The sequence below is a fragment of the Anguilla rostrata genome, chromosome 3 (genome assembly GCF_018555375.3).
Source record: "Anguilla rostrata isolate EN2019 chromosome 3, ASM1855537v3, whole genome shotgun sequence".
In the NCBI taxonomy this organism is placed as follows: Eukaryota; Metazoa; Chordata; class Actinopteri; order Anguilliformes; family Anguillidae; genus Anguilla; species Anguilla rostrata.
Window position 1 is genome coordinate 12,408,282 of NC_057935.1, and position 26,054 is coordinate 12,434,335.

General features: G+C 43.9%; 1 protein-coding gene across 2 annotated transcripts in view; it reads left to right on the forward strand.

Moving 5' to 3' along the window:
• The first annotated feature begins 15 nt into the window (after window positions 1-15).
• gpc3 (glypican 3) overlaps window positions 16-26,054 on the forward strand; it is an 83,543-nt gene continuing 57,504 nt past the window's right edge. For both annotated transcript variants that reach the window (XM_064326257.1, XM_064326258.1), the window contains exons 1-2: window positions 16-1,068; window positions 11,525-11,686. In XM_064326257.1, coding sequence (XP_064182327.1) covers window positions 912-1,068; window positions 11,525-11,686 — 319 coding nt within the window. In that variant the 5' untranslated portion in view covers window positions 16-911. The remainder of the gene's footprint in view (window positions 1,069-11,524; window positions 11,687-26,054) is intronic.

Consider the following 26,054-nt stretch of genomic DNA (forward strand, 5'->3'; position numbering starts at 1 on the left):
CAGCTTTGGGGGATACTCCGTTGGACCACCAATTACACGTGTAAAACGTCCAGTCTCACAAGCGTACAAGCTACGCCAGCAATAAATTCGTGAACATTTTGTGGGTGAAATGTCTCCATGACTCCTCTCAAACCTACGCGAATGAATTAATATGAAGATACTGGGAGTGACATGTCTCCCTGTCAGCCCTCAAAACGACGCGGATGTGTAAATGTTTATTCATTTTAGATTGCTTTAAATTGGTTTACACTTACATATACTATGCATCCCTGTGGTATGCTTATTCGGCTTCATCCAAACTTTAACTCCGCGAGTTCACAGGGGACCGACGGGCTCGAGTTCTTTTAGCCCTATAAATGATAAGATTGGTGAGCGCGCTCTGAAAGGCGATGGCGCGCAATCTATCTTGTGATTTTAGTAGTTCCGTTTCCAGCGTCAGTCAGTCGGGAACAGCGCTGAGGAAAGGAGTAAAGGCGGTTTTCGAGTCATGCAACACCGCTCTCAATTCAAGCCCTATGCAATACCTTACTTACAGTAGTGCTGCTGAACTTGAATGCTCGTCGCACTCAATGAGAATGCCGTGTTCCAATTCGTTAGAGTAATTATGTTGAAAGTGACGCGTTATCACTCCGCACCTTTGCAAGGGGATGAAGAAGTTGTTGCTTGGCTGGTGTACCACTTTTGACGGAGAGAGCCGTATATTTATCGCGGGAATGTGCAGCATCGTGGAACAAGAAGAAAAAGAAACAGCGGTGTTACACACAGAAAATAACCACGGGAGACAATTGTTCAAATAAGATTTATTCGTCTCAGTTTGTACCTTGTTTACATCTTGCTGTCCATATAAGCTCTGACTTAATCAAGGTGATATAAAAATTGTTCTGCCAGCAACGAACTTTCGGTCTCGTGCCATGGCAGGTACTCCGGTTTCAGGTGTGCTGCTGCTGTGCGCCTCGCTCCTACCGTTCGCACAGCCGAGTGGACAGGTTCCCAACTGCCAGGTGGTACGCTCGTCCTTCCAGCTCCTCCACCCGGGGGTGAAGTGGACCCCCGAGACTCCTGTTTCAGGTAAACACTGTTCCAACATGGTATAGTGTAAAATATTGAATTTGATTTGCATATTGTAGCCATTTGCTTCATTGTCAGTCTCCGTCGAAAATAACGGTATAGGACAAAAGTAGCGAATACAAAATTTTGCTTATAGTTGCGTAAATAAGAGCGAGGTAATTTTGGCTTTAAATCACAAGACAGCTGGCACTGTTATGATGGCTGGCTTACACACGAATTGCACGGTAATGTTGACTAATAAAAACAATAGTAATACAACGACTGACAACAAGAGGAGCGTCCTATTGGTCCTACAATTTCACAGATGCAAAATATATTTACCTCAACCAGTGGTTCGTAAAGCAGTTAACTGATATTTACACTGCTACCTGTTGCCATGCGGGAGCTACAATCAATGTTATTTTAAAACAATGTAGGCTACATATTCTCGAAGCACAAGTTTAAAATAAAAGAAACCACACCAGCATACGATTACAGATCACATCAAATATATGGCAATTCAAAAGTGAATAACTCGTCTGTAGTAATAACACCTTTCCGTTGTTGATTTGTGTAAATTGTTTAACTATTGTGTGTATACTGTAAAAATAGTATATCCCGTAGAAAATGGTGAAAAGACTGGCAGCAATGTTTCCAGTGAGAAACCATTTAATGAAGATTTGATTGTGGAATGACCCCTAAATAAATGAATATTCTATATTAACCAAACCCAACCTATCAAGAGATCATTGGTCTAATCCTCAATTACCAATAGCACTTTCTCTATCCTCACTGCCCTAACTCCATCCATCCATCCATCTCATTCTCTCTCGCTGTCCCCTCCCTCTCGGGTCCCTGATTTTATTTCTTCTCACCCCCTCTGCTGCGCCTGTGAGATTTCGGGGAGGAGTGTGCGTACCCAGGGGGCTGTAGTGACACCCTCTGGTTCATTTTTAGCGGCAGTGCAGTGCCTCTGTTTCCAACGGGACCGTGGCCTCTCTGTCACAGAGCACAAAGACACTCAGCTGCGAGCGTCACACAGAGAAAATATTACCGAGAGAAGCAGAAGGTTGAGTGGCAGTAGTGCAATAGTGGAAATTACTGTCAGCATGAGGCACAATTAACCGAGAACTGAGGAGAGACATTGCTCATTCATTTTTATGCATTTCCATAGTTTTCTTTGCAGTTTTTGCACATTTTTTGTTTGTTTCAGAACTTAACATTCCAGTTACACACACAGATATAAAATGACTGCAGGCAGTTGGCAGTTTCATACTTAAATGCTATTTTGGCCACGGAGTGACATTTGCAATACTTTGCAAACATTTCGTTTACATATTAAAATATTCTGCTTGAAAGCAAGTGGGTCCAGAGGACAGAACCTTAAAGCATTACTCAGAACACTTATTTGCAGTGTCGTCCTTGATGGAGAGAAATGTGCTTCTATGACTTTGATGAGTTCAACAATTAAAAGTTAGAAAACACAACAGTATGAATAAACGATCACAGCAGCATAATTTAAAGCAGACGCACTGACAATGGACAGCATTAGTGCATTCCTGTATCGTGTAGCTTTTTTCATGCAGTTATTTTGTCACCGTTTTCAGTGTTGAGGGGTATTCAAATGGTTTTTTCCTTCTTTCTCCTTTTTTCTTCCTCCTGGGTATAACCGACAGAAAAGCACTCCTCCCGTCTCCATGGCAAGGAAGGGAGAGCTGAAAATGTGACATGACAGTCTTCTTTTGAACGTGTCTTTATTTTCAGACAAGTCCCTTCAAACTGAGCTTACCGAGACACAGTTCTGGGACAGTAACTCATTCTCTGATTTGCAACTGTAACGCTCAAAACAAAGATTTCACTCACTTTGATATATACAATGAGCCATTACTATACTGGTATTTTCGCCAAATGTCAACAGCACAAGTGGGGGAGAAAGCTAGGCACTATTAATTAGTGAAAGAAAACAAAATAGTTATGTCCTTTTAAATCAAGATTGTAAAAAAATGTTGCATTAGCTTTGACCTTTGACTTCTCTTCTGATTTGGAGAGCTGAGAGGAATGAAAAATAATGAATTAATTTATTTTTTTGCATTTTTATGCTATAGAGTATATCGGACTGGAAGTGTGGTCCAGAAATCCTGGTTCTCTTGTTGTGCCTGTTGCTTGTGCTGCGATTCATTATATCCATATATGCTTTTTTATTGCATTTTAATCACAGTTGGCTGGAAATGCTAATTGGATGTTTTAGTGTCATGTTAGGCTGGGGAAGTGTTGAAGGTTATTTTTTCCTTCCTTCCTTCCCTCCCTCCTTCCCTCATCAGCAATTCGTGTTCTTGGCAAAGGTGGAGCGGCAGTAATATTTAGAAACCGATGTTAAATGTACTGCGAATATGCAGGCGGGGTGAGGAACGTGGCTACGCGCTCTCCAGGGAATCATGGCCACCGTCCTCCGGCAATATTAACATCCCTCAAGAATGATGGGGGAAGAAGCGGCTGACTTTGACTTCAAGTCCATTTTAATTAGCCCAGGCAACAAGTGTCAGGGGGCGTCGTCCCCAATTTACCATCTACTATTACAGTTTAGTCATTTGGCAGACGCTTGTAGCCCGAAGCGCCTTGTGAAAGTACGTTTTACGGGGTACGCAAGTTGTAATCGTAGGAGCGCCCCCGTCGAGATGCGTGCCTCAAGACCGGAGAGATAAAGGGAGAAACGGGGTTGTTGTTTTTTGGACAGAAACATTGAGGCTACTGGTGAAAACATGGATTTTTAGATATTTGCAGAAAACAGCGAGTGGCTCTTCCTTCCTGCCTGATTGGAGAATGTCCTTCGCCCAAGTTCTGCTGTAGCATAGCAAGCCAGCGTCGGAGCGCTGAACACAGATTTCTGTCATGTATTGCAAATGAATCTGGGCGGCCTTAATGATAGGTCTGGGTCCAACATTGTGGCTGTCCCAGTCTCTGTCCCTTTCTTCTGATAGGTTTAATTAAAAAATTTAGCTTTGTCATTCTGCTACTGATGTATCTCTCAGGTGTGAACTGAGTTGTTAAATGCAAATGGAAGTGAATTTCAAAGAAATTCCTATGGGTAATCAGTTCACTGCAGACAAATTAATTTGTTTGCTCCAAAACAAGGGAACAGTAACACATTTATTCCCGAGCAGTTATTTCCTTTCTTTTATTCATTGCTGCTTCATATGCAATCCATGATGGTAACCAAATGAATAAAGTAACGAAAACTATAACAACTTATGACAAAGACGTTTTATGATTTTTTTTTTTGCCTTTGAGTATGACACATCAATTTCAGGGGATAACGTGAAATCAGTGCAGTATCAATCTGATACTGCCACGTGTTATTTTGTTGATGCATACCGACTATGTTAGCAAAGTGTGTTCTGCTTTAACACTTTTCAGAAAAGGTGTCCTGTTATGATCTGTGACATCATGTTTTGATGTTCGCGAGACACACAATGGGAAATTAAACGTTTTCTCGCAAACGTTCCAGGAGTGAAATAGGTGGCTTGTGGTTATATTTCCTTCAGCAGGTTGCTGTGGAAGGCTTGATTGGAAGCCAAGGGTTTGGAAAGAGGTAGTGATGTTCTGAGGAGGGGGTGGTGAAGTGAGTGTGTGGAGTTGGGAGGACCTGAGGGCTAGCTTTTGGGTAGATGAGGATATGGGGCGGGGGGTGGGGTGGGGGTGGGGGGGGGGGTTGGGTGGTGTTGCTGTGACAGGAGCAGACAGAAGCTGGAAGGCAGCACTGAATGCTAATCAAGCTGCATATGGTGCCAGGGGGCCCAGGTCCAAAGAGCTTGATTTTTCTCGTCTCTTCCTCCAAGATGCATCCATATAAAAAATGCTGCAGATGGTGAGAAGGTGAGAAGTATGAAGTGAGGGTGATGAAAGGAGAAATTCAGAAATATGAATTTTGGGGGGGCGGATTAAAAACCAAAATTAAAGGTTGCCTTAAAAAGCGCTAATGGACACCTTTTATTATTCTACCCCCAAAAGCACACAAACCTGCACTCGTTTTGGTTAATCCGATCCGCATTTTAACTCTGAGACTGGGCCAGGCTCATGAGACTGGATGAGCCCATGAAACAGCATAAGAGTCGCTCTTTGGGCATTCTGTTGAAGAAAAACTAGCTAAATCCTCCATGCCCAGGTCCCCAGTCTTTACATCGATATTGGTGAGAGAATAGCCTGTTTTTTTATGCCAGTGGTTCTGAATGAATCCCTCCACCCAATCACTAATTGGTTCATCCCTGCTGCAGAATGTATGGGGGCCAAGAGAATTGAACTACAGGAGAACTTTACTGTGATTGCTATATTTTGTAAGGTTTTTATTTTATTCATCCAGCAAAGATTGTGTGGATCTGTCTGTCTGTCTGTCTGTCTGTCTATCTGACTGTACTTTAACAGCATGCAGTGACCAAACAGTGATGAAGGAGCAACAAAACAGAAATGGCCGTACAAATAATTTAGGCCTGCTGTGGCAGTATCTTCTGAAGCTGAGTTTTGGCAATTTGTGTCCAGGAGGGCGGGTGTCAGGCCTTCTGTTCTGGGCTCCTTCCACAGTGGGACTCCAGCCAGCCTTTGGAAAGAACAAGAGACCGCGCATCATCTGCCCCTGTGTTTATACTACAAATGAGACTGACAGATTTTAACCTAATGCAGTACCATGGCAACCAAGTCTATCAGCAGGACTGTAAAAATAAATGCGTGATATGGAGCTGACCTTTCGCAGGAGCGGTCCCCGCGGTTCGGTTTGCTCAGCATCATGAAAGCTTGCTGTACCCTTAATGAGACTGAACCTATGTCACACTGGCGGTGGGGTGCTTCTGTTTAATGTCTTCGATCTGACCGAGGAGCTGACCGATGGCCAGCCTGTGCTCTTCTGGTTTAAAAGGTTGCCCTGCCCCTCACCCTCCCTTCCCGCGTCATACCACCGAACTGCCCATTCCAGCTTGTGCAAGGGACTGTGGCCTCATGACTGGCTGGAGAGACAAGTGCAGAAGCAAGTTGTCCTTGGTCTTCTGTCTGTTTGTCTGTCTGTCTGTCTGTCTGTCTATCCATGTCTGTCTGTCTGTCTGTCTATCTATCTCTATCTGACTGTCCTTGGTCTATCCGTGCTATGTTATAGTTGTGCTTCAAAACAATAGCTCCTTTGTGGAATTTTCTTTTAAAGTCCCCTTTCTTTAACTGGTGGCAAAGAACTTAACAGTCCTGCTGATTTGAGTCTTATAAATTACAGAGTAGCTTTACAAGCCACAACAGAACTATAAAACAAGAAGACTACGAATAGAGCCATCTTAAAATCTGTAAAGCGTCTTTGTGACACTTCTCTGTAAAAAGCGCTATACAAATAAAAATGAAATTGAATAAAATGTGAAACTGGGCAGGAATCAAAATACCAGTGTGCAACCATCTTATATACTCATTTGAGGTTTATTTAGTGTAATCTTTCTAGGTTAGCTAGGGTTTTCTTTTGGATTTAATAACATTTCTTAAACTTGAGAAGCACCACATCTGTCTGAATCTATAATTTATAACCCTAAGGATCTTTTCAGCATTTTAATATCTCATATTACTTTCATTTTATTTCAAATCAAATTGCATACAAATTACTGCATAATTGGCACTGGAAAGTGTGGCGTTGCAGGACCCATTCCCAGAACTCTCCGGGTTTGTTAAATATTATGCTGCATGCTATACTGTATATAACAATGATAAATGAATACTGAACAGTGTGTCCCTACTGGAGCTGTCAAGATATGTGTACGTGTTTTTTGTGGTGAGAAAAAAAAGAAGCCTGTTCACATTTGCCCCATTTAAGATACAGCTGAGTGTGGGTGCGATTTTGTCTATTCATTTCATGGAATATTTTATGGACATTACCGTCATGTAAACGCTGAGGTCACTCCTGGCCTAATCATTGTCTACATCCATAATCAATGCTTTCCAGCACAAAACTAAAAAATATTTATTAAAACAAGCATACAGCAAGAAACAGACTCTTAAATACAAAGCATTTGCATTTAGTTTTTTTTAAGAAATACAGGGTCAGGTATTCCCACAAAAATGTATGAAACCACTTTGAATAGGTCCCACCCAATGTGATATGGGTGATATGCCCTTGAGCGGGGTCAGTGTGAACATGGCCTGCATCATACTTAGTGACGAAAACAGGTCAGTCAGCCCATTTTGGCTTATGGCTTGCTTGCGTGGCAGAAGAGATGCCTGTTCCTGTACTCTAGCGAGGGAGGAGGAGGGACGGCGAAAAGGAGGGAAAGAATGAGGGGAGGAAGAGAGTGAAATGTGGCAAGAGGGAATGGTGAGAGAGGAGAAAGAGGAACAGGTCAGAGGAAAGGGGTGAAGTGACAGAAGGATGAAAAGGAGGAGGGAGAGTGATTGATGGCGGGGCAGAGATTGGAAATCTCTCGTGGGTGTGTATGCTGACCGGAGGCTCTGGACCCACACACCAGAGACCTTCTGAAATAGGGCAATTGTGTTGTCACTTCCTGAACACACTGCAGTGACTTCGGAGCCATCTTGTCAATGATGTAGTCACGCGAGTCCATTTTATGAAAAAAAATAGAAATAAAAAAGTTTCTGATCAAAGAAGCGGTGCCTCAACTCAGTTGACGAAAACGGGGCAAAAAAAAAGGCCCTCTATAGACTCACAGACTGAAAAATATACCTGTCTGTGTTCGAGACATGACAGATAAAGCAGCATTGTTTACTACCCCACCAGCCTGTTCCATTAGATTCCATCATTAGATATTATGTACAGCGTGGCCTGATACGCTGCATTTGTTCAGCCGAGCGATTCTATGAAACCGGCCTGCTATTGCTTTTCATTCGCGCAGCCGCCATTGTTTGATCTGATAGCTGTTTGCAGACAGATTAAATAAGCCCTCGTTGCCGCCGCTCAATGCATTCCTCAGCTTACACTGTGCTTTTAGTGCCAGCTCTCTTCTCTTTTTCTTTTTTTCCCCTTCTTATCCTGCTGCATTTTGCTCTTGTAATGTTTTGGTTAGTTTCAGAAGTCCTTCGCAATGTGTGAAACCCAGCACCAAGACAGGAATTTAAATTTTTTTTAAACTGTTTGATGACCACTTTCAGCTCATGATGTACTTATGAGAGCAATTTCCATCAGTGTCAAAATTTGTTAGTGTATGTGTCAGTCTCTCTGTGTTACTGTTTGTGTCAGTCTCTGTGTGGTAGTGTATGTGTCAGTCTCTGTGTGTTAGTGTGTGTCTCAGTCTCTATGTGTTAGTTTATGTGTCAGTCTCTGTGTGTTAGTGTGTGTGTCAGACTCTGTGTTATTGTATATGTCAGTCTCTGTGTGTCAGTGCATGTGTCAGTCTCTATGTTAGTGCATGTGTCAGTCTCTATGTGTGTTAGTGTGTGTGTCAGTCTCTGTGTGTTAGTGCATGTGTCAGTCTCTGTGTGTGTTAGTTTATATGTCAGTCTCTGTGTGTTAGTGTATGTGTCAGTCTCTGTGTGTTAGTGCATGTGTCAGTCTCTGTGTGTTAGTGCATGTGTCAGTCTCTGTGTGTGTTAGTTTATATGTCAGTCTCTGTGTGTTAGTGTATGTGTCAGTCTCTGTGTGTTATTGCATGTGTCAGTCTCTGTGTGTTAGTGTATGTGTCAGTCTCTGTGTGTTAGTGCATGTGTCAGTCTCTGTGTGGTAGTGCATGTGTCAGTCTCTATGTGTGTTAGTGTGTGTGTCAGTCTCTGTGTGTTAATGCATGTGTCAGTCTCTGTGTGTTAGTGTATGTGTCAGTCTCTGTGTGTTAGTGTATGTGTCAGTCTCTGTGTGTTAGTGTATGTGTCAGTCTCTGTGTGTTAGGGCATGTGTCAGTCTCTGTGTGTTAGTGCATGTGTCAGTCTCTGTGTGTTAGTGCATGTGTCAGTCTCTGTGTGTTAGTGCATGTGTCAGTCTCTGTGTGTAGTGATGTGTCAGTCTCTGTTGTGTAGCATGTGTCAGTCTCTGTGTGATTAGTCCAGGTTGTCAGTGCTCTGTGTGGTAGTGCATCTGTTGTCGTTTCCTCTGTGTGTTAGTTTATATGTCAGTTCTCGGTGTAGTTTAGTCATCTCTGTTGTTAGTGCATGTGTCAGTCTCTGTTGTTAGTGCAGTCATCAGTCTCGTGTGTCGTGTTAGTTAGTCAGTCTCTGTGTGTTAGTGCATGTGTCAGTCTCTGTGTGTTAGTGCATGTGTCAGTCTCTGTGTGTTAGTGCATGTGTCAGTCTCTGTGTGTTAGTGCATGTGTCAGTCTCTGTGTGTTAGTGTGTGTGTCAGTCTCTGTGTGTTAGTGCATGTGTCAGTCTCTGTGTGGTAGTGCATGTGTCAGTCTCTGTGTGTTAGTGTATGTGTCAGTCTCTGTGTGGTAGTGCATGTCTCTCTGAATCCCGTGCTCACATCTCTGGGAGGCTGGTGAGCATGTGTTCCCTGTGTGATTCAGTCTCCTGGCTTTGTACAGGGTGCCTATCTGTGTGGCTCTGCATTTCCTGTGTTGTCCTTTCCTCTGTCTGTCTGTATTTTGTGACTCAGTTGCCTCTGAGTCTTACCCAGCATTTCCTCTTTCCCTCACCTACTTCTCCTCCTGTCCTGTCTCATGTCTGTTTACGCAGTCAATCAGCCGTGTGTCACTTTCAGCCGCAGTCACCAGGGACTCATTTACCCAGAGTCCCCCGGGGTATCTTTCCTTACATGTTAATCTTGGTGGTTTTTCAGATTTTATTTTCTCCTGTGGTTTCTACGGTAACATCAGGGAAGATTTTTCCCGCCATTGTGTATTCTCACGTGAATACACCCGACAAGATGAATAAGCAGTGGGTTGACACCTTGGGGTTATTGAGAAAGAGCAGGCTGAATAAAGATCACTCAGGCAGACACAGATGCTTGCAAGGGAAGTGAGTGTCCTGTAGTTATGTTACAGGAAAACTGTGAAATGCAAAGGACTAATATAAAAAACAGAATATGTAATTTTTAATTTATTGGAATATTGCCATGTCAGGATGAAGGCCAGGCATTTCCTGTGCTCAGGCCTTTTTCTGTTATTATTTTTAGCCATATGCATTGTGATACCCTCTTTAGTTTTCAACATTAGTTGTGGAGATGTGAGGAGCTGGAGTTCATGAAAGTTTTGTTTACTCATGTTTGCTTTCGGAACGATGTGATGCCTGAGGTCGGGCAGTTCAGTTCACATCTATGCACTGCTAAACACTGAGAGAAGCTCAGCAGTAGATATTTAATACAGGTACAGCAAATCATCTCCTTTCGAAACACCCATAAATAAGCCTTTGCATAAAATAATTTAGGGCAAAATGATTTAAATCAGGTTATTATTTCAAAATTAAACATAATTTGTAGGAAATTCTACTTCAACTTTATTCCTCACAAGTAGTGAAAGCTGGTTTTAAAACAAAGACACAGACCCTGAGAATTAACTAGTTTTGTGGTGCAGCATCCAAGAAAGTCAGCTTACACTTCAGGCATAAATGCAAAACAGGGGCCAGTTAACACCAATAATTTAAACATCCTTGGAGCTCAATCAAAAAAAATCACATTTTTCTTATTTCATTCACTGACACAGAGAAACTTTTCAAATACAAAATAGTCTTTGAAGGATGAATGTTTTCATCTGGATTGTCTCTTCAGTTTGTCCTCAATGGCTCAATGTTTTCATACACAAAAGAAGTCTGTGAAATCAATTATTTGCTCTTGATAAATGGCCTTCAGAAGTCTCAGTCTGGCTTGTGTACATCTGGTTGTCTCCTGCCATTTCAATCACTTTGTTAATCTGAGGCAAGCACAATGTTCCAATTAATCCCTGCGCAATGTATTCATGTATTCACCCATTTTTCAGTCTTTTCAACCTTTTCAACATTCAACCTGAGGAAGAGATTTGGGGAAATTAATACCTCACACAGTTCTTTCTCTTTGTCTGTTGGAATATTTACCGTGAGATTTCAGACATAATCCCTGGAGGGGAGGGAGGCACAGGAGGGAAGTATGTTGACAAAATGGTGCTACGCTCACTGAATACATTTTAAAAAATCACACCCTAATTTTTCCGTTGTAGGTTGACTGTCATATCTGGTATCATTGTGAGGAAGAAAGGCATTTGACTCGCAGTAATTTAACTGAACATTCAGTGTGCAGTCTCCGGCATGGGAAATCTCTCCTCTCTGGAGGGAAACTGATAGATTCTTGTTGCGTTACATGAAGCGTGTTTGCATTGGCTCGCAGCTCCGAGAAAAATCAGTGAATTGACTGCTCGTGTAACTGCAGACATCATTAGGTAAACAAGATCTCTTGGGGCTTGGAAGTGGGGGAGTGGGGTGGGGGGGAGGGCAGGGGGGTAGGGTGGATTGAATGGAGAACTTAGCAGAAATATCAAAGTTGGAGAAACATTTATGAAGCTACCTCTGACTGACCCTTCACCCCTCTCTGCCGCCCTCTGCTGGCCAGGTGCTGACCTGCAGGTATGCCAAGCCAAGGGCCTGACGTGCTGCTCACGGAGAATGGAGGAGAGGTACCTGGTTGCAGCTCGACAGGACATGGAGTCCAGTTTGCAGGCTTCCAGCGCCCAGCTAAAGCTCCTGATCATACAGAACGCTGCCATCTTCCAAGGTAAACCAGGCCCAGTGTCCATTCAGCCTTCCATTATCTATACCCGCTTATTCCTGGTCAGGGTCTCGTAGTTGCTGTTTCATTTATGAGTGATTCTTCAGATTATCACCTAGCATTCAGAACTTTTGCACATGTTCAAATATGGAAACAGGAAAACTATTTAAAAATATGCATGAAATACTATGCACTCATTAAGGTGTCAGCATATAACTTATTCTTTTACATACAATCCATAATACAGCTGGATATTTTACTGAAGAAATTCAGATTGATCAAGGATACAACTGCAGTACCCCACTTGACAATCAAACTTATAACCTAGGAGTTCCAAGCCTAGTTCTCTAACCATTTTGCACATTGGGCAAAGGCTACAGTGACTGTGCCTTGCCTAAGAGTGAAACCTGTAACCCCCATTCCTGAACCATAATTCTACAGTGCTGCTAAACACTATCAACAGCATCAACTATATCTGGTGACTCTCTTGGGGGTAGCAGTTCATCAGAATGTGAAAAATCATCTTTGTAAGGTAAGCATGTAAGGGGATTACCTGTGTGTAGGTGGCTGGTGGGCTGATAATTTGAAACCATGTATGGGGGAGTGCAGAGATCAATAAATATGTCATTCTGACTTGTCAGTTATAAGATGTGTATGAGGCAGAATGAAGCAACTTGCTTGTCTTCCTTGTGTTACACTAATAACATTAGAGTTGGCCGCTGTGGTTAGACAAAAGGCTTGTTAGAAGTGGATCGATGTTAATTGCTTTTGGAGTCTGGAAGAACTCCTCTAAAAAAGCCCAGGGAATCACTGCAGCAACATCCTGGCCTTCTCTAGTCTATTTTTTCTCTCTCCCTCTCTCTCTCTCTCTCTCTCTCTCTCTTTCTCTCTCTCACTCTCTCTCTGGAACTGAGTGCACACCTTTTCTCTCTCCAGCGCTTTCCTTCTTCCTCTTCTTTTGTTCTTTTGAACTTCATCTGCCAGAGATCAAAGGGCTCCCTTCAACCATCCCCCTTCTGTCTCTCTCTCTCCAAGCCCCCCCCCCCTTTTTCTCTTTCATATTTGAGCCTCTTCTCTCACACTCAGACTCCAGAGTGTAACAGAGGTCGCTTTCCCCTTTGTCACCTCCATTCTGACCAGTGTTATTAGGGAATCATAAAAAGTGTCTCTCTGCTGTAAAAGCCTAAATGTAATTTTACTAAGCGTTGTTTCAACTTAAAACATTTAATAAGGGAATCATAGCTCAATTTAATAGAGTAAAACAAGAGTTTAGTGTCATTGTTACCGACCAGTGAATACTTGAACAGATTAAGTGAGGGTTAAGTATGATTAAATGACAGGCCTTTTGAAGAGTGAGAGGGAAGTGCAGTAACAAGGTTTGGAGGCTGCGTGTTGATTGGGTCTGCAATCAACTGAATCAATTGAAAATCCGGATTTACCTTCATTTGTATGTAGTCCCTATCAAATAAACATTAAATAAATAAAATAAATAAATAGTTCAGCGATCTGATATACTCAAAATGTGAATTCCTTGTAATTACAGCAGAAGACTATGACAGTTCTGGAGTCTAAACCCAAGTCAGTATTTCAGGACATTTTTGCTAGTCCAGTGAGGGTTGAGGTATGGAATTGCAGAGGTAGAAAATCTTGATTCTCCATTTTGAGAGAAATCAAATTCTCCATAGTTACATCAATGCAGCTTGAAGTAGCATATTATATTTTCTGTTTAGCAGAAGATGGAATGCGGGGTACACTTCTGACTGCACAGATGCTGTTAAATAAAACCGTATACCCCCCCTGAGTGGTCAGAGATACAAACTAACAGAGCAAAGAGTGGATACAGTGACCAACAAATAGAGCAGGGAGGCTCGATATTAGTAAACCAAAGAAGAGGCCAAGAGAATGAGGCACAGAGGAAGATGAAACCTGACAGAGAAGAGTCGCCATGCGATGAGCAACAAGGTCATGAAAAGAACAAATCAGAGAACTAGCGGAAAAGCAATTTGAGATTTTACGTCGCGTTTAAATAATCAGCCGTTACACGCGTACCCTGGAAGTATCGCACTCGGCGCGAGCCTTTTGTCGGGGAAATCCGCTAAATTACACGCACGGCCTGAATCGATTCATTTTTACGGATAAGCGTCTATCCGGCTGAAGCACTCGTTGTCAGGGCAGTGAACCATTCCCTCGAAGTATTTATAAAAATAGCCGGAGGCCACAATAGCGTCCTGCCATCGCGTTGCAGTTCACTGCCCTCGGTGGAAATTCCAGCCACCAAACTCTGGAATCTAGCTGGAACCAGGTTCTGTTTCAGCTTCAGCTTTTGGTGATGAGCTGCTGTCTGTACCAAGCTGGCCCACCAGCTGGACATGGTCTTGCCAATATGGTGGTTATCTCAGCCATCTTGTTGGCAGTTTGACCATCTCCAAACCAGCTTCAAACCAGGCTGGAAGAGCTTCAAACCAGTCTGGAGCCAAGCTGCAGTTCCTACCAGGGTGCCACTTCCTGTAAAGGACGTGGTTTGATTGTTCTGAATTCCTGCAACCTGACCCAGTTTCAAAAGACAAGAAATCAATAAATAGACAAATAAATATGTATATAATTATCATTTGCAAAGTGTCCTACCACAATAACTTTTTATTTATCAATACGGCCATAAAGGTTAAAGGTTGTAAATGTTAAATATTGACTTTTGCTGATGCCTTTTTACTATTGTGGGGCATACTACTGCTGTGATATTGGACTTACTGGATGATTTATTGACTCTACAAAAAACTAAACACAAAAAACTCCAGCTACTGTACCAAATACTAGAGAAAAGCCTCAGGCTACTGCTGATTTTACTCATTTGGTGAGATTTCTTTTGGGTCCTGTTTGTCCATCCGCTTTATGATGCTACTGTAGCATTAGTAGCGCTAAATCGATCATCTAAGTAAACTATAAACGTAAATGGATGAGATTGAATTCAGTATTGCATTACCCCTGGGGGTTTCATTGGGCAAGATACTCAAGACAGTGTAGACTCTTGCAAGAACATTGTGATACACATATCCTTTCTAATAATTTAGCCCAGTCTTTATGCAATAGAGACAAACTTAACTGTATAATATTAGCTGTAGAATTATGGGGTTAGCTGTAAAATGGACTATCTAGCTAACTTTCCAAGTCAATCATGCTACAAAGGCAATCCGTACAGTATATCTCTGTCTTTTATATTATTTAGCTGATTTCTGTAATCCTGTTAGACCTCTAATGCTAGTTTTCTGTAGCTATGTACACTGCAAGTTGTTTGACTGACTAGCTAGAGCTGGCACATCATTATTCATGAAAGCTAAATCAGTGAAGAAATGCAATAGTGAATGTCAATTATAGCTGTCTGTCGTGACATTTTGAAAAATATGTATGCATTGCTTTACAAGAATGTAAGAATATGACAAGAACAGCTCATCAACAGTTCAATTCCCCCAGGGTCGCTACCTCTGCTACAAGACCTTGAAACCTATTTCACATGCTGTGTGCATATGTGTGTGCGTTTGTCTGTGTGTGTGTGTGTCTATGTGTGTGCATGTGTGTCTGTGTGTGTGCTTGTGTGTGTGTGCTGTTTTAAGCACATTCAGATGTTGCTGCAGCAGTATCATTTCAGCTGTAGATAGTGCTTTATATTGCACTTTTGTTCTTTCCACTCATTCATTGCCTCTACTCTTCCATTTTCTAATTATTTTGCCACTCACTAAAGCATTTAAATAATTGATTGTATACTCATCAGCTGGCTTGTCGCGTATTTGGAGTACGTGCCGGGGCAAGTTTAAAATGAGGGGAGACAAGAGGTGAACCGAGTTGTCCTGAGGTTCCCCTCTGCGAGTTGAGGTGAGCATGTCAAATTTGGCAGTCAGAGGAGGGGAGAGAACAGGTCATCTCAACCCATCCTGTGGTTTGAATGGACTCTCAACCTGCTGCATTGTCAGTGTCAAGAGCAACCAGGGTCCCCCCTCTGCAGCCCTGATTCTGTCCTCTCCTGGTAATGTTAATGGAGAATGACCAAAAACAGAATTAACTCCACTAATGGTCCAGACCCCAACCAAGTTGAAACTACGGTAGGGGTAGAAAATTCGGTTTTTGAGGGCTGGTTGGGTTGTTTGGAGGCCTATCTTCTCACCAATTACCCTGGATCAGTTCTCTATTTAGCTATACACACCAATTTCAGTTCATTTGTAGATTAGTGCATGGTACGGGCTTTCATCCATGGATCCAAGGGCGGCCTTCAGCTGTCATTCATGAGCTTTTCAAAAGAAATGTAGCTGAACTTTGATTGAGGCTAATTAGATAATTAATAGCAGTTTTTACAGGGACCTCCCACCGTACCTTTTCCTTTTTATAGATGTACGGATAGATAAATGCTTTTTAACACATGGGGAAAATTATGCATTTTCTTGATAATATCAGTCAGTCCTTCAGTCAAAGCCTGACATCAAAAAGCTAATAAGGCGTAATACCTGGTTCCACTGTGTGTCCATCAAAGTAACGGACAGCTTTAATTGTTTAATTTGAGTTTGGGGGATAATGAGACCAGAAGTGATACTCTGGGAGGGGAGGAGGTCGACTGTGAGTTTAAATTATACCCCAACACAGCGGGACAAAGAAGAGTGACAGGTAGGAAGAATGAATAAGTTCTTGCTTTACACCTGCCACTCAAAAATAAATTAACATTTATACTGTTGCCAAAGCCGATAATTAAAAAAAAAGAGGAGGCAATGTGATCTCCATCACAACAGCCCCCGCCAACCCCCACACCCCAGACCGTTCGCCCCGTTGGAGTTTGCAGTTATTAATATCTGCATGAGGAGGCTGACAGCAGAAATGAATAGTGGGGCATTTGGGTACAGCAACAATCTTTTATTCGCGACTAGATTGTCAAGGGGTGGAAAAACAATAGGCACAAATGAGCTCAGTTTCCGTGTAGTGTCCCTGCAGGAGAATGTACTGCGGCCCCCAAGGGGGTTGCAAGTTACATGCCTTCCCTGTCAGAGAAGGTAGAGGAGGCCCCCCCGTGGGGATTTGGAATGTGGCTTGCAGCTTCCACATGCTGCACTACCTTTCCGCAGCTTAACATGAAACTGGGACTTTAAAAAGAAAAAGGGGAGCCATAGTGGCTCTCCCGGTGGAGCTGTGCAGGTACTTTAAAGTGTCTGTGACTCATCAGTATGGGAGCAGGTTGGCACGGTGGGGGCGGGGGGAGGGGGGGGGGGCACCAAGCTTGGCATTTTGAGATAAACAGACCTGCAAAAATAAACATGGATTGGGGAAAGGTGTTGCCGCGGGAGAAATTGGGTGGATATCATCAGCCGTGTCTTTTGTGTTCTGTTTTTGAGATAAGAAATGGCACGGGACGTCCTTTCTTCCTTTGAATAGCAATCCCCGGAATGCCAGAGATGGCACGGCAGAGATTGGCACTGCTGGAGATCCCGGACGGGTCCCCCTTTAAAGTCAGCATGGCGCCCAACAGCCAGCCCCCATTGAGGGCGGCGTGGAAGGGGAGCGGCGTGGAAGGGGAGCGGCGCTCTGTTCCGATCGGATCGGATAACGGCTCCAGACTTAAAGGAACCGTGTGATTTAAACATGCAGGAGGCGCCGTTACCTGCAGGACTGAATGTCAAAATGCGAAGGTGGACACTGCGGACGTTCAGCGCACCAAGTTTACGGCAAATCTGCGGACCGAAAATTGTTAGCTCAGTGGGTGGGAGCACGGTTGAGGAAACCAAACCCCCCCTCCCCCCCGCCCCCGCCCATGGCTGATGAGTCTGAACAGTTCCCAGTTTGACTGCTCATTAGCATCTCCGCTGCAGCTGCTTCATCTTCTTCGTCTGCTCTTGCGAAGGATTTCAGTGAAAGTCTCCTGGCCCTTTTCCAACAGAGGAACGTTTTCCAGATGCTCAGGAACTTTTTCTGGATACTCAGGAACTTTTTCTGGAACTCACAAACTTTTCGGTTTTGCCACCTCCTGGAAACTGGCCCGATTTTGGCTCCTGAGGCATGGTTCCTATCCCCCTCTCTACCTGCTGGAGAGATAGTGCTTTTCAATGGTCCACAAACTGTTGGGGTGGTGCTTGTAGTACCAGCTTGTGGTCGCTGATCAGTCAAATGCAATATTTGTGAGAAAAACATTTAACGGCTGCTGGAGAGCAAGCAAATAAGCAAGTCTTCAAACAAAGGAAATTGGAAGTGGCAGAACTAAATCAGACAAAGTCATGGACCAAGGATGAAGTGCAATATCAAATCTATCAGTATTTGTCTACTTACTTTTGTGCAGCCGACTACCACTTTAAGTCTTCCATCATTCTAATCAACAACAAGTTGAAGCCAACAAGTTTCAGTGGTGTTATGTTGGAACCCTTTGCCTTCAGAAGTGACTAACATTCAAACAAGCAACTACCCAAACACAGCTTAGCTGCCATGCAGATTTGCCATTTCTTTATCACTGTGACAAGACAGCTCAATATGGGTCTAAAAGGATGTGTGGTTGTCAATAAGCCACTACTGAGAGAAGGAAATAAACAAAAGAAAAGAGAATTTGCACCAGCACACCAAAACTGGACACCTGTGTAGTAAGGTTTTGTGAACCGGTGAGTGTAAATTTTCAAAAAGATTTTCAAAAGTAAGGGAAGGCAGTATGTATGCCGCCGACGCAATGAAAGATGTCTACAACCATGAATCAAGCATGGTGGAGGATCAGTGCAAGTCTGGGTGCAACTTCTGGAGTTGGTAATTTGGTTTTGATTGAAGGCATCATGAATGCTGAAAAATACAAATCTTAACATATGCAGTGCCCTCTGGGCAACGTTTGATTGGGAGAAAATTCATTCTACAGCAAGTTAATGACCCCAAGCACACTGCTAAGAAGATCAAGCTGCTGGTGTTCTCAAAACAATGGACTGGCAACCCCAGAGTCCAGACCCCAGCATCATTGAATGTATTCGGGATTACTTGGATCAAGAGAAGCAGAAAATGCAACCAACTTCTAAGACTGAACTTTGGAGGTATTTACAAGAAGAATATCCCAGCAGATTTATTGGAAAAACTCAAAGCAAGTCTCCCGAAAAGAATGGAAGCTGTAATAACAGCAAAGGCAAACAATTGTACATAGCTGTGGAGGTTTTTATGTAATTTTGTGTTAAATATATGTTTGTTGCTGTATTTTCTGACTCTAAAGAATAAATAACTTGCACTTAATGGCTGTTTTCATTGGAAAGTAAATAAAAGAAAGGCTCTTGCACAGTACTGTATACATTTGTGGCTGAAATGCGAGTACTGACAGTTGTGTCATTGGTGGTTATCTTCCATCTTGCTTGCCCCCCCCCATAATATTTGCTCCATCCTAAATGTGTCTGGGGTCCAGCTCTGGAAATGTCTTTATTTCCCCCAACACACACGCTCCTTTAATAATCCCATGATGCATTTTCTCTGGGGTAATATTGTTTCCTGCTGAAATTTCCTGATCGGCCAATGGCAGCCGAGCGTTGGTACGCCAGCCCGCTGCGAGACTGCCTAAGCTCCTTACTCGTAGCCTGGGGAGAATCTGATAGCTTAATGACCATGGAAAACAGGAGATGCTGTTCCCCAGCATGCCCCTCCCTTGCTTTGTTTCCCCCCGATAATCTGAGATAAACTGGCTGTAGCCGCGTCTCTCCGCCATCTTGGTAATTAGTTTTGAACGGAATCACCGTGCTCTCGTAATCCTTTCTTATTTGGTCGGTTGTAGTGAGGTCACGGGGCCCCGCTCTGTTGCACCGGCGTGTACAAACGAGGAACGAAAATTTATATGAGATGGGACATAAAATCATTTGGAGCGCTCTTTCTGTGTCTCTGGTATGTACTGTGATGAGAGAGAGCGCTGGAGGGGCCACAGAGCAGTTATAAATCACGGGAAGGTTATTAAAGCGCCAGCGTGTTTCTGACGGCCGTTTGTATGCGCGCCAGCCGCCTGTCGTCTTTATGGGAAGATGCTAATGCGGGCTGCGGTGAAGGCTAGCGCGCGAGGCGGGAGAAGGGCTTTCCATTTCAATCCAGGTGCAGGCCGTTGGACTGGCCAGTGCATTTAAATGCAAATTTATGTCCAGGCATTTAGCAGAAGCACTTAAACAGGCTACATTTTTATTTATTTATTTTTTATTTTTTTTACATACAGTGTCCCTTTATTCAGATTTACCGATGCAGTTCTGGTTAAGTAACTCGCTCACGGGCTACACGCCCAGCTGCCTGGCCATTATGCTACTCTGCCTCTCTGCTCTGGAGCGGTGCTGTAAAACTGCATCTCAGCTGTCTGAAAGGTCTAATGGACAGAGTTACGCAAGGTGCAGCTCTGAGTGTTCTCGTCTGGGTGTATGTACAGTGGTTGGCATTCATGTCTGTTCTGAGCGTACGTCTGCCCTGCTGTCCAGCTCATGCATTGTCACACTCCCATATGAGCTGCATTATGTCGGTTAGTTGCATAATAGATGCACGTGTGCTTCTGTTGAGTGGTATACACATGCGGCAGAAGATGGATGGTGTCATAGGTGGATGGGCACATAATTGGCCAACTCTATTTTGGAACACCGAGATAACCACTGCCCTCCCCCCCCCCCCATCTCATGGTTATGACATCAGCTGGTAAATAGATGAGTCTCAGGATGGAACAAATGAGTTTTATGCTGGTGCGTCATGCTTGGGTATGCTGTGTTGTTGCTTCATCTCTGTTTGCATGCTTATTTGTGCTTCAATGCTTATGCCTCTCATCTACTAAAAACTCCTGGGAGGCATTTTTTTTTTTACCATATCCTGACTAAATTCTGGAACCCTGCTATGGTCTTGTTCACAGGAACCCCCTCCCCCCTCCCGCCTCATATCTCATATACCTCAAATCTGTGTTTTTCCTGTGCCCCTTCATTAGAACTGTGCCCTCTGTCCATGGCTCTGCATTTCAAACAGGCTGCCTCTCATTTCCTAAAAAAAAAAAAAACCCCTTCCAAAAATCATGACCTTGTGAAATTACACATTATACAACACTGTCAGGGTGCTGTTCTAAAATTACTCCACCTTGCTTTTACAGAAAAAAGTCAATATTCCTGGTAGAGCATCAAAAGCACTAAGTGCACTGCTCTATGCTGGAAGACGTGCCCCTCCTTTCTTAACTAGAACAGCGTGTTCTCAAGCTGTTTCTTTTTTGCTGTACTGTTGTTCAATAGTGGTATTTTGGTCTTTTGATTTGACCAAATTTCCACCAAAATTCCGCTGCTGCGTCTCTTCTGATAATTTGTTCAGTCGGTCCGCGCTACATGGGGTATATTTGCTTATCTTTCTAAACCACACATTTGAAAATCTTCAATGGCAGCATTATTACCCCACAAAGAAATTAGTCCTTTTTTTTTTTTTACAAGAAGGAATTGGAAACTGGCCATCAAAAGGCGTTATTGCAGTTGAGTTCCATTTGCATTAAAGCCATTTTGGCGATATTCTGAACAACAGAGTACAACAGGGCTGGTTCGGTCCTGTATCGGTCCTCAGTAAAAATGTTTACCATAAATACTTGCGCAGTTGTGCAGAGTTTAGCTGTCGCTCATAGCTTTATCAAAGATGTCATATCAAATGATGTCATTCATGTTTTGTTGAGGAAATACTTAAGAGCGGAAGTTGGCATGAAATACTGAAACGGTTTTGGGCCTTGGTGCGCACCAGACTGGTCTGCCTGGGGGGGGGGGGGGTGCTCACCGGTGTCGTTCTGTTGTCTCTCAAGTCTCATTGAACCGTTCCTCGCGGATGACGTCCCTCAGCGGCGTAGTCAGGGTTATGGATTGTCATGGAAGAGCCTATTATTATTTCCTCTGACCTGCCATTATTTCAGGCTTGTAGATACTGTATCACAGTGATATATTTAGCCTCATCCTCGACCTCAGGGCATCGTAGTTCATTTGAGACAAAGTCAATGCCATGTACATTCCTCAGCCTACCGTCTGTCTTTGTCCTCTTCACTACCATTCTACTTCTTCTTGGGTATTCGTGTGTCATATTTGATCTATAAAACACATAGGTTTGTGCTCACCGCTGCAAAAAAACAAAGTTTTTATTTTTTATTTTGCATTCCCTCCACATTCTTTAATGGATGGGACTGACCATTATTTATAATTAGATTTCTTGGCTTCTTTGTGTGCATTGGTGCATTACGTGTGAGTAAGTGGAATTTTTTAGATTGACCAATTTCCTCAGACAGGTAGTCTCGCATCCTTACGCCAGCGAAGACAGTGATGTTCCGTGGCCTTTCGGCTCTGTGTGTTCCTCAGAGCTGTTTTGTCATGTCATCAGTCATTATGTTCATTATGTGGCCTTCCCAGTGTGGGAATGACGAAATGGGGAGATGGGTATTGAAACACAGGGCGCAGGACATAAAATGATAAACACAAAACATAAAAGCAAAATAATAAATAATGCAACTCTCCATTAGTGACTTCATGGTCTTTATTTAATAACTCAAAAAAGCACGGGGAATCACTGCTGTAACATCCTGGCCATCTCTGTTCTTGTCTCCCCCCCCTCCCCCCACCTCTGTTTCTCTCTTTTTCTCTCTTTGTGTTTTGTTCTTCTACTGGTAATTTAATAACTTCCCATTACTGGTGACACCTCACCTGTGTCCACACAGCGGACGGTTCTGGAGGAGTAAGCGGTTATTGTTGAGGATAATATTTCTCTATCGCTCTGGAAAGAATATCGTTTTTTTTTATTATTCTTCTTTGCCTCATAACTGAAAAATTGTACCAGTGCCATTACACATTATGGCAGCGCAATGAGATGTGTGTTCCACCCGGACAATAAAAATGGCGCGGTTTAAATGTGTATTTAATCGGAAGGAAAAGACGTTTTCAACGTACAAAAATGCTAACTTACTCACACTGTGCCTAAATTGCAACCTTCGACTACAGTGCGAAGTTTCGTAAAAACATATCAGACACACATGCCAGAAATAAGCAAAACATCAGACGATATAATAACTCCTACAGATACGATGGGCTTCCGGCAGGTTTGCTGCTTGGCCCTCAAGAACAAGAAGAAGACATTTCAAAGTACACTTCAGTATGTTTCCAAAGTGCTTCCAACGTGCAAAACGGGTTTTCAGGAGGCTCATAAAGAAGGCTGACGGATTGTAGCGCGAGGCTCTGCCACACACACACTCACACACACACGGATTCCAGAAAGAGACCGGCCCAAACCTCGGAGGTGTCCCTGCTGCCCGAGCGATGCTGACGCCGCGACGGGCGGAGCCGCGGCTGAGTGTCGGAGCCGGCGCGCGGGTGAATGAGTGACCGCGTGAGGCACTGCGAGGGAATTCCGGAATTTCATTAAACTTTCATCACCGTTCAGCGCTGGCTATCGCCTCTGCTTGACACCCACGCCTCCCTGGCAGGGAGAGGGCAAGCGTCCTTCCTCGGGGGCAGTTACCGATCGTTCTGTGAATCTTTCATCACTCGTCCTCCGCTGCACTGTGGATGTCAATGTTGCCAACTCATGCCACCCCCTCCCCCCCCCCGCCCCCCTATAGCGGTATATGTATATTTTAAGCACGGCTTTGCATTATCGAGCAGTTTGTGCAACAAAGGCAGAGACGTCAGAAGTCAAAACAGTACGTCAGAGACCCAGATGGGTGGAAAGAACTTGAGTTTGTTTCTTTTCTTTTTTTTTTTTTTTTACCAACACAAAAACCCAGATGCGGAGGACAGCACCTGTAAGACCAGCGCTCATGCCAACTTTAGTGAGGAATAATGCATGGATATTTTTGGTTTCAAATATCTGCATTCTTACGTTTTATGAAAATTGTTATGACCCCCATGGAGTTCAGACATGTGAGCATGTTTGCTATGGAAGGCAACATCACCCCCTGCAGTTTCATGCTAACAGTATGATTAGTCCCCTTGGCTGGAGATGTTGGTATTTAACTCAGTGGCTTAATTGTTTCTCTTGTTCTATGGCTGGCAAAAGGCCCATTGTAGAAACGCACAGCAGACCCACGCCTCGTTACACCTACGAGAAGGATCTGACATTTTCTTCTCATTAAATGGCGAATTCGGAATCAGCTCCTGCCAACTGTACGCGGATTGCCTATTTGAGGATGTCCTTACTCACCCCATGCCGTCGTGGCCTTGTTTAAAAACAGCACTGGCGACAGCCGCCTGCCCAGCCAGTGAAATAACTGTTGTATGTCAATGTCAGACATGTACTGCCAGGCCAATGAAAAAAAAAAAAGAAAAAACACCCCACAGCCTTGATGGCCGCATGCGTCCAGTCATCGTATATATTGAAAAGCTATTGTCAGGTTCAAAATAAGCGCAGGGTTGGTCCTTGGTTCGAGTCCTGCCCGGGGAGAGTGTGCATGGAGTTTGCGTGTTCCTCCGGGTACTCCGGTTTCCTCCCACAGTCCAAAGGCATGCAGGTCAGGTCAGTTGGAGATTCTGATTCGCCCCTAGGTGTGAGTGTGTGTGTTGCCCTGTGATGGACTGGCCGGTGCATGCTGGGATAGGCTCCAGCACCCCCCGTGAACCTGACCAGGAAAATAAGCAGGTTAGGTAATGGGATGGATGGATGGATGGATGGAAATAAGTGCAGTTAAAAGCATGTATTCTGTCTGCTGCTTTGGTCTGGAACGGTGAAATGGTGTAAAATGGGTTGGAGGGTTACTGCTGCTGCATTAAAATGAGAGAGGAGGAGCACGCTGCCAACTGATATGAGGTGCTGTTTAGCTGGTGTGAAAATGTATGTCATTTATTGAGCTGTCTGTATTTGTAAGGTCAGAGCAGTTCCCATTTCGTGTAATATTCAACGGACAGTGATTTTTACAGTCAGTTCTGCTAGCAGTTTGGTTAAAGCCGTTTTCATCACAGCCTACAGCCTGTAACAAATGATTTTGTTCTTGTGATAAGCGATATTGTGAGATTTTTTTTTTTTACATAGGACAAATGTTTGAATACAGGCCAATATTTCAGAATAGTCATCGGTACTGTACAATGCCAGTTTAAACTTGGTTTGAATTTTTCCTAAATGCGTGTATTAACTGCATGTGTTTCAGTGGTGAATGTACATTCTCAAGCCCCTTATGTATTTGAATAGTGAGGAATGGCTGAACAGAGGCCGGTGAATGAATGAGGGCGGTGCTCTCTGTCTGACTGCACACTTTAGCAGCACAAACAGACCTCCTCCAGAAAAATGACCTTGTGAATAATTGAGGGGGTGCGTAGACAGGGACTGTAGCTTAGTAGGTCGGCGAGTCAGGGGTACCCCCGGGGAGCTGAGTGTCCCTGGTGCATGCTGGGAATTGAGTGGGCGGGGCCTGCCATCCTGTGAGAGTGTAATTTTTAGTGTCTGCAAGAACGGTAAAATTTTGTCAGAGAACAAAGAGAATGTCTTGTGTTGTGCATGTAGGTAGAGTCTGCGTGGATGACACCCTAATGTCTGGCTGGATCTGAAGATGTAAGCTGCAACAAAAGTGTTTCAGAACCAATCATACAGGGTATGACATCATACCCCCCAGGGAGATTTCATTTAAATGTACCTTGTTAACTGGATTGAACAACATTGTTTTCCCTGTTCTGCTGCTGACCAATATGAAATTAAGTGATCGGGTAGAGAGAGGAGAGAGCCCCCCTCCCCATTCCCCCCCCCCCCTGTATCCCGATGGACGCCCATCAATGGCCCCCGGACCTGTTCAGCGGAGACAGGGGCTAAGTGGTGTGATGGAGGAGAGCGCCGGTTTGAGCTCCATTACTCCCGCTTGCTCGCTCGCTCACTTTACAGCGCTCAGCCGGGGGTCCGATCCGCGCCAGGAGCCGGGCCTGACGCGCTCCCGCAGATCCTGCGGCCTGGCAAATGGCCACTTTTTTTGTCGTTCCGGTGGGGATGAAACAGCCGGGGGCGGGGCGGGGGGGGGGGGGGGGGGAATGCAGTTTGTTGTTGAATTGAAAAGCTGAAAGTCCGCTTTACAAGAACCATAAACACCAGGGGTATGGAAGGCTGCCAGCTCTTCGCCCGGCTGCGCTCCTCTTCCTAAAGACGCCATAAAAATCATCAGCATCATTTTTCAATTTAACTCTAATATTCGGCAGGGAGCGAAGACTGAGAGTTTAAAGTGATATTATTAGCATTGATCTCCCTGGGGTTAAGCACCAATTCCTTATCTATTCACCGTAGATATGATGGGATTGGACGAGAGGAGGACAGAGAGAGAAAGAGAGAGGAGAGGAAGAAGGAGAAGGTTATGCTTGGCTCTTTGTTTGGCTCCTTCTCTCTTTGCGCCTCATAGCATGCTGCCCAACTCCAGCCAGAGTTCCCGCAGGACGTTTGATGGAGAGATGGGATG